The 9,679-nt window shown below is 41.7% G+C and overlaps 1 protein-coding gene across 1 annotated transcript in view; it reads left to right on the top strand.

The window, feature by feature from the left end:
- LOC138852703 (protein doublesex-like) overlaps positions 1-2,493 on the top strand; it is a 398,114-nt gene extending 395,621 nt beyond the window's left edge. Inside the window, exons 3-4 of the mRNA XM_070085020.1 lie at positions 1,705-1,844; positions 2,437-2,493. Of these exons, the coding sequence (XP_069941121.1) occupies positions 1,705-1,844; positions 2,437-2,493 (197 nt within the window). The remainder of the gene's footprint in view (positions 1-1,704; positions 1,845-2,436) is intronic.
- Positions 2,494-9,679: the final 7,186 nt, after the last annotated feature.

Here is a 9,679-nt window from a genome sequence, read left to right as displayed (position 1 = left end):
GATAATTAAATTAGGCTCATTATAACTCAGTTAGGCTCACTATCGCTCAGATAACTCATTGTAGCTCAATTAGGCTTATTGGAGCTGAAGTAGGTTCATTATAGCCCAGTTAGGCTCATTATATTCGACTAGGCTCACTGTAGTCAATTAGGATCATTATAGCTCAATTAGGCTCATTGTAGCTCAGTTAGGCTTACTGTAGTCAATTAGGCTCGTTATAGTTCAATTAGGCTCGTAGATCAATTAGGCTCACTGTAGATCAATTAGGCTCCCTGTAGCTCAATTAGGCTTACTGTAGTCAATTAGGCTCATTGTAGCTTAATTTTCACTGTATACAATCCAGTACATTCGTCTTGTATTCGTGGTGAGCAGTATTCATACACTGTATAACTACACTGTTGTGTTGTTGATGTATTATTGTAGTGTGGTATGTTGAGTGTATTGTCATGGTTTTAGCCCCAGTGAATAGTTGCATCACAGTGTTGTTGTTTGGCTGCATTGTTGCATAAATTTATGTATAGTGACATGCTGAACCAAAAAAAAGGGTATTAATTTTTACACGTCTGTTCAAAATAGAATTTTTTTTTTTAAAGTTGTGGTTTGGTGCTCGTGGTTACAAAAAAAAATATAAAAATAAACATGTGGGGAGGTTGGGAAAGGTCCAGAGAAATTACGCGAAAGACGTAGGAAAGAAACTAAGTAACGAGGGGAGGGATGGGGGGTGAAGAGTAGGAAGGTTTGAATGTGGCCTCAATGACTGATGGGGAAATATAATAATAAACACATACACTCACCCACACACATCCCTGGACCAGGAGCTGTGACTCGACCTCCATCTTTTCCCCTCCCTTCTTCCTTCCCTTCAGGTGGGGTGAGTGTTGCTACTCTGGTGTTCTTGTTTATTTTTTTGGGTTTTCGTCTCACTGATGATGTGCTGGAGAACTGTATCTTCGTGATGCGAGAAAGATACACACACACGTGGTTATGTATTTTTTCTGTTAACTGATGTGTCGAGGACGCTTGTGTCATTCTTCATGAATCCGTCAAGTATTCTCTCCGTGGTCGTACACTTATGTGTCCGTGTAACTCCTCTCAGGCGGTACAGTGATGCACTTCCGTAATCTCTATCAACTTTACAGTGATACACCTTCTATGTATCCCCTCTCGAACGACAAATTAATGCACCTATGTATCCTATTGATAAGCTAACATATGAATGTATCCTAACTCGATACATTAGCATACCTACCATGTATCATTCCTCCTGTATTAAGATAACACATGCAGCACATGCCTTCTCTCAGATGATACATGAAGACACATACAAGGCACACATGTGGCGGTGTTTCAGACAGCAGATACAGGCAGAGGTTACAGCGAAGGGGGATTACTGATACAGCGAGTGCTTATGCACCCTTTTAATGGGCAGTGGGAGGATAAAGAGGTGGCAGCCAGCCGCTTAGGGATTAAGGGTCTTGTCCCTTTGTGAGGGAGCATTAGATAATTAATTATTTTTTGATAATTTTGTGAGATTATTTTTGTGTAAATGTATACAGTATCTCTCTCTCTCTGTTTACATTTGACCATCAGACTAACAATGCTTTCTCCCATTTTCTCTCTCCCCGCATCGTTCCTGGCTCGTCCCTGGGTCGTTCGTCCCTGCCTCTTCCGTGGGACGTCCGTGGGTCGTCCTTGGTATCACAGCCGCCGTGCCCAACGAGATCCACAGTGGGCTGGGCAAGAAACCTGAACCTCAGTTTGGTGAAGCTATCGACAACATTACTGTGGCTGCCGGCAGGGAGGCCAGACTCTCCTGTATCGTCGACAACCTGGGTGACTTCAGAGTGAGTACCCTACCATCCTCTCTAACACCTGTGTTACCCCCTAACACCTGCGTCACGTCCCTAACAAATGTTTTAACAAATGTGTTTCTCCTGGCCAGACCTCCGTGCATCATTGACAAACTTGTTGATCAGGCTGTGATGCACCGGGAGGCCTGGTCATGGACCGGGCCGCTCGGGCGTTGATCCCCAGAATGCCCTCCAGGTAGACCCCTCCAACCCCCCTTAACACCTGGGTTCCCCTGACATCTATTTTATACCTCCCTAAGACCTGTCTTAATACCTGTGTCACCCCCACCCCTCACGCCTCTCATTTAATGATCGTATTACCCCTCACCCCTCCTTAACTACTGCAATACATCCTCACCCCTCGTTTAACGACCATATTACCCCCTCACCCCTTGTTTAACGAACGTATTACCCTCTCACCCTTTGTTTAATGACCATATTAACCCTCACTATTTGTTTAACGATTCTCTCTTTTAACGACCCTCTTCTTTAACGACCCTCTCCTTTAACGACCCTCTCATTTAACGACCCTCTCGTTTAACGACCCTCTCATATATCTATCAATGTCCACCTTGTCTATTAACAGTTGTTAGTCATTAATACTTGTATCGTCCGCTCAATGACTATATTGACCACTTTCTGACTGTAATGCCCACTCAGGGCCTGTAATGCCCACCCAGTGACTGTACTGCCAATCCAGTGACTGCATTCCCACCCAGTGACTGTATTGCCCACTCAGTGACTGTATTGCCCACTCAGTGACTGTATTGCCAACTCACTGACTGTATTGCTCGCTCAGTGGCTGTATTGCCCACTCAGTAACTTCATTGTCCACTCAGTGACTGTATTGCCCAATCACTGTGGCATTTTACTTCCTCAGCAACAATATTTCCCCCTTTCCCCGTCTTTTAACTGCTATATTACTGCCCTTCACATAATGACTTGACTACCCCGTTTTCCCTTCGCTTAACAACAGTATTACTCCCTCGCTGAACGACTCTATTACCCTCCAGTTAGTGCCTGTATTACTCTTCCCTCTCTCCCTCGCTTAATGACCTCATTAACGCCTCACATAACGACGTATAATGACTGTATAACCCCACATCCCTTCCCCCACCCCCTTTCTGTGCTTAACGCCTCGTATAACGACCGTATTTATTACCCCTTTTATGAGTTATGTTACCCCCCTCCCTGCACACCCTCCCTTCCTCACGTAACGCCCTCATTAACACCTCGCTCAGTGACCGTGATATATGGCCGTGTTACCACAATCTCTTAAACTGCCCGTGTTACCACAGTCTCTTAAATGACTGCAGTCACCCTGGCATTATCTCCCACTCGCCTAACGACTGTCTTAACCTCTCGCTTACCGGGCTGCTGCTGCATTTACTGCGCTTAACGATGGTATTACCTCACTTAACGACCACGTTACCTGGCTCATTGACAGTATTACCTTAACTGATGAGTGTATTACTTAGCTTAACAAGAGTATTACTTCGCTTAACGATAGTATTACTTTACTTAAAATATAACCTAGCATAGGTACAGTCTTCCCCAGCTTAAGGTCTTCCTTACTTTGCTTAATTACTCTGTTTAAAAAAACCATACCACGGGTGGGGTTTGATCCCGCGGTCAGAGAGTCTCAAAACTCCAGACCGTCGCGTTAGCCGCTGGACCGCGGGATCAAACCCCACCCGTGATACGGTTTGTTTGCATTCGTGTCATTACTCTGTTACTTTGCTTAATGACCACAATAATTTACATAATAAATCAAATTGCTTTGCCTAGTGATTATATTACTCTACTGAACGACTGCTTTACTACCAATGATTCTATTACTTTAACAATCAAATTACTTTTCCCTAACTGCCGCATTAGTTACGTTAACGACCATACAGCTTCATTTATAGACAGAATCCAGTTGTTTTCAAGTATTGCCCATATTGCCCCAGTTATTATTGCCTCAGTAATTATTGATTCAGTTATTATTGCTCCAGTTGTTTTTTTTTTTTTGCCCCAGCTAATATTATCTCATTTATTATTGCCTCAGTTATAATTGTGTCAGTTATTATTGTCTCAGTTATTATTGCCTCAATTATTATTGCTTCAGTTATTATTGTGTCAGTTATTAAGTGTCAGTTATTATTGTGTCAGCTATTAAGTGTCAGTTATTATTGTGTCAGTTATTATCACCTCAGTTGTTACTGCATTATTTATTATTACGTAGATGTTAGCTTCTCCTGATGTAAAACGCTGTGAGCTGGGCTGCCAGCAGACCTGCTGTCTCAGGAGAACCTTGTCGGTCTATAACCCTAATGTACATACCCGTTCCTATCTGATTAGCTACTTTTACCTTGGAGTAGAGCAACAGAGTTTTCAGAAAGCCAGGAACGGCAAGATTAAGAGAAGCGTTGTCTGACAACCGCTGAGAATTAGAATGCGGCTCTCAAGGGCTGTAACCCTGGCAAGAATGTGAATATAGCCACGAGCAAAGAGTTTATATATATATATATATATATATATATATATATATATATATTTATTTTATATTATATTATCATATATATATATATATATATATATATATATATATATATATATATATATATTTATTATCACACTGGCCGATTCCCACCAAGGCAGGGTGGCCCGAAAAAGAAAAACTTTCACCATCATTCACTCCATCACTGTCTTGCCAGAAGGGTGCTTTACACTACAGTTTTTAAACTGCAACATTAACACCCCTCCTTCAGAGTGCAGGCACTGTACTTCCCATCTCCAGGACTCAAGTCCGGCCTGCCGGTTTCCCTGAATCCCTTCATAAATGTTACTTTGCTCACACTCCAACAGCACGTCAAGTATTAAAAACCATTTGTCTCCATTCACTCCTATCAAACACGCTCACGCATGCCTGCTGGAAGTCCAAGCCCCTCGCACACAAAACCTCCTTTACCCCCTCCCTCCAACCCTTCCTAGGCCGACCCCTACCCCGCCTTCCTTCCACTACAGACTGATACACTCTTGAAGTCATTCTGTTTCGCTCCATTCTCTCTACATGTCCGAACCACCTCAACAACCCTTCCTCAACCCTCTGGACAACAGTTTTGGTAATCCCGCACCTCCTCCTAACTTCCAAACTACGAATTCTCTGCATTATATTCACACCACACATTGCCCTCAGACATGACATCTCCACTGCCTCCAGCCTTCTCCTCGCTGCAACATTCATCACCCACGCTTCACACCCATATAAGAGCGTTGGTAAAAACTATACTCTCATACATTCCCCTCTTTGCCTCCAAGGACAAAGTTCTTTGTCTCCACAGACTCCTAAGTGCACCACTCACTCTTTTTCCCTCATCAATTCTATGATTCACCTCATCTTTCATAGACCCATCCGCTGACACGTCCACTCCCAAATATCTGAATACGTCCACCTCCTCCATACTCTCTCCCTCCAATCTGATATCCAATCTTTCATCACCTAATCTTTTTGTTATCCTCATAACCTTACTCTTTCCTGTATTCACCTTTAATTTTCTTCTTTTGCACACCCTACCAAATTCATCCACCAATCTCTGCAACTTCTCTTCAGAATCTCCCAAGAGCACAGTGTCATCAGCAAAGAGCAGCTGTGACAACTCCCACTTTGTGTGTGATTCTTTATCTTTTAACTCCACGCCTCTTGCCAAGACCCTCGCATTAACTTCTCTTACAACCCCATCTATAAATATATTAAACAACCACGGTGACATCACACATCCTTGTCTAAGGCCTACTTTTACTGGGAAAAAATTTCCCTCTTGCCTACATACTCTAACTTGAGCCTCACTATCCTCGTAAAAACTCTTCACTGCTTTCAGTAACCTACCTCCTACACCATACACTTGCAACATCTGCCACATTGCCCCCCTATCCACCCTGTCATACGCCTTTTCCAAATCCATAAATGCCACAAAGACCTCTTTAGCCTTATCTAAATACTGTTCACTTATATGTTTCACTGTAAACACCTGGTCCACACACCCCCTACCTTTCCTAAAGCCTCCTTGTTCATCTGCTATCCTATTCTCCGTCTTACTCTTAATTCTTTCAATTATAACTCTACCATACACTTTACCAGGTATACTCAACAGACTTATCCCCCTATAATTTTTGCACTCTCTTTTATCCCCTTTGCCTTTATACAAAGGAACTATGCATGCTTTCTGCCAATCCCTAGGTACCTTACCCTCTTCCATACATTTATTAAATAATTGCACCAACCACTCCAAAACTATATCCCCACCTGCTTTTAACATTTCTATCTTTATCCCATCAATCCCGGCTGCCTTACCCCCTTTCATTTTACCTACTGCCTCACGAACTTCCCCCACACTCACAACTGGCTCTTCCTCACTCCTACTATATATATATATATATATATATATATATATATATATATATATATATATATATATATATATATATATATATATATATATATATATATGTATATATATATATATATATATATATATATATATGTATATATATATATATATATATATATATATATATATATATATATATATATATATATATATATATATGTATATATATAAGTACTTCATCATTAACCAATTTTACCTATTCGGCACGATATATATATATATATATATATATATATATATATATATATATAAATATATATATATATATATATATATATATATATATATATATATACGTTTATATATATATATATATATATATATATATATATATATATATATATATATAAATATATATATATATATATATATATATATATATATATATATATATATATATATATATATATATATATATATATATATATATATATATATATATATACGTTTATATATATATATATATATATATATATATATATATATATATATATATATATATATATATATATATATATATATTTATATGTGTGTGTGTGTGTGTGTGTGTGTGTGTGTGCATATCCACGACTCTCTAACCAACTGGACCATACAGTCTTACAAGAATCACGTGGGCTAGAGCGTCGTGGAATTTTTGCTCACCATGAGGCGGGACATAACAACACAGGTTCGATACCCCGGTTAGTCGCCGTGTTGTTATTGATTGAATCCCACTCGTTCGTGGTTAAAATACGATATATACTTCTTGTGGAGGCTAGTACACCAAACGGGGAGTAAAATAAAATTAGATCTGAGGCACCCACACCATCGTATGTCCTCGGATCACAGTATAACACAAAGCTCTGCCGAGTGCGTGATTCTTGTAGGATTGTATGGTCCAGTGGTTTAGAGCGTCGTGGAATTATCGCTCATCGTGAGGTGGGCTAAAACAACACGGGTTCGATCCCCCGGCTAGTTGCAGTGTTGTTATTGATATATATATATATATATATATATATATATATATATATATATATATATATATATATATAAATATATATATATATATATATATATATATATATATATATATATATATATATATATATATATATATATATATATATATATATATATGCCAACAACAGGACACCCGACGCCTCAAAAATCAGAGCCCAAATTAGCAAAAAAATAGAAGAGGGTAATATATTGGAGCACTGAGGCTTATAACCAGTGAGGATACCATCGCTACCAAGGACGTCAGAAAGGCGCAAGCTCTGAAGGACAAACATCCATCCAGGGCTCCCAGTACCAACACTGACCTCCCTGACATTGCAGCAGGTGAAGATCATCTAACCTTACAGGATACTGATGTGTATAAAGCTGCTATGTCATTTCCACAGGGTTCAGCAGGAGGTTTCACCGGTTTAAGGCCTCAACACTTAAAACAAATACTCAATCCAGCACTTGGTGAGGTTTCAGAGAGGCTGCTGTCTGAACTCACCAAATTTTCCAACCTGTGCCTGGCTGGCAGTGTCCCAGAGGCCATCAGACCCCTTTTCTTTGGTGCCTCATTGCGTGCCCTCCGGAAAAAGGATAGCGGAATCAGGCCCATTTCAATGGGTAACACCCTTCGGCGCCTAGTCGCCAAGGCTGCAGTAAGAAAGGTGAGTCAAGAGGCTGCTGCAATGCTGAAACCAACTCAGCTCGGTTTCGGTGTTCAACAGGGCTGTGAAGCAGCTGCCCACGCAGCACAAGTATATATCAAAAACATGTCCGATGAAAAAGCCTTGATCAAATTGGACTTTGCCAACGCTTTCAACTCAGTCAGAAGGGATGCTGCTCTCCAAGCAGTTTATAGAAACTTCCCTTCCCTTTATCCCTTCATAGAATCGTGTTATAGTGTGACTTCCAAACTATTGTTTGGGGACTATGAAATTGACTCATGTGAGGGCGTGCATCAGGGGGACCCTCTCGCCCCCTTTCTATTTTGTTTGGTCATCAAGGAAGTCACAGAAGCACTCTCCAGTGAGCTCAATATCTGGTTCCTGGACGACGGTACCCTAGCTGGCACAACAGAATCTCTCCTAGAGGACATCAGTAAAATTAAAGACATGGGAGAAAGCCTGGGCCTTTCTTTAAACCCCACCAAATGTGAAATAGTTTCTACCAATCAACAGATGATCCAGAATATAAGCGCCGTTTTACCAGGAGCACGAGCCATTGATCCAGCCAATAGCACTCTCCTTGGTGCTCCTCTTGGATCCAGTGCCATCGATCTGATTCTAGAAAAAAAAGTCTCAGACCTCCGGACGATGGAAGGCAGGATGAAAGACATTGACACACACGATGCCTTCTACCTACTCACCAGGTGCCTGTCAATCCCAAAACTTACCTACTTTCTGAGATGCTCCCCAGCCTTCAGCAGTCCAAAACTCAAGGAATATGACTCTCTCCTAAAGACCATGCAAGAGAGTGTATTGAATCTTTTCCTTGAAGATGGACAGTGGTTGCAAGCCTCACTTCCGGTCAGGCTTGGAGGGCTAGAAGTATGCAGATCCTCCCAGATTGCTCTACCAGCTTTCCTATCCTCTTCCACAGCATCAAACGAGTTGATAAGACAAATTCTTCCTGATAACCTAAGTGACTCAGCAGGAATACAGGACTCTAGCTATGCCAGTGCCATCAATGAATGGGAGACTCTTGCTGCTCCAGCACCAAACCCTAGTGCAGCACTGGCTCACAAACAGTCAAGCTGGGATGGCCCGATTGCTGAAATGGTGCTTGCCAACATGCTCAGGGCTGCAACATCATTTAGGGAGACTGCCCGTCTCCAGGCTGTGAGCACACATCACTCCGGGGACTTCCTCCAAACAGCTCCCATATCGGCAATGGGAACGCGACTCGACCCTAAGACCCTCCGTATTGTAGTGGCTCTGCGCCTTGCTGCCTCAATTCATACAGAATATATGTATATTTGCGGCGAAGCGCAAGCAGACCAATGCGGTCTACATGGTCTTAACTGTTCCAAAACCAAGGGCTGGCATGCAAGACACAATGAGGCCAACGACATCATAAAGAGAACCCTTGCTACAGCTGGATGCCCAGCCGAGAGGGAGCCCCGATCACTAGCAGCCAACAATACCCACAACCCAGCGAACCGGCCCGACGGGATCACCATCTATCCCTGGAAGAATGGCAAGCTCTTAGCAAGGGACTATACTGCTGACACCTACATCCATCACAGTGTTGGGCGACAGGGAGGAGCTGCTGACCACAGGAGGAGTACAAGATCAGCAAGTACAGGGACATAAGCCAACAGTATCAATTTGTTCCAGTGGGATCAGAGACCTTGGGATCATGGGGAAAAAAATGCCATACGTTTCCTTAAAGAATTGGGTTCCAGACTCATCGACA

This window comes from Cherax quadricarinatus, chromosome 14, assembly GCF_038502225.1.
Source record: "Cherax quadricarinatus isolate ZL_2023a chromosome 14, ASM3850222v1, whole genome shotgun sequence".
Classification (NCBI taxonomy): domain Eukaryota; kingdom Metazoa; phylum Arthropoda; class Malacostraca; order Decapoda; family Parastacidae; genus Cherax; species Cherax quadricarinatus.
This window is presented reverse-complemented; position numbering and strand designations above follow the sequence as displayed.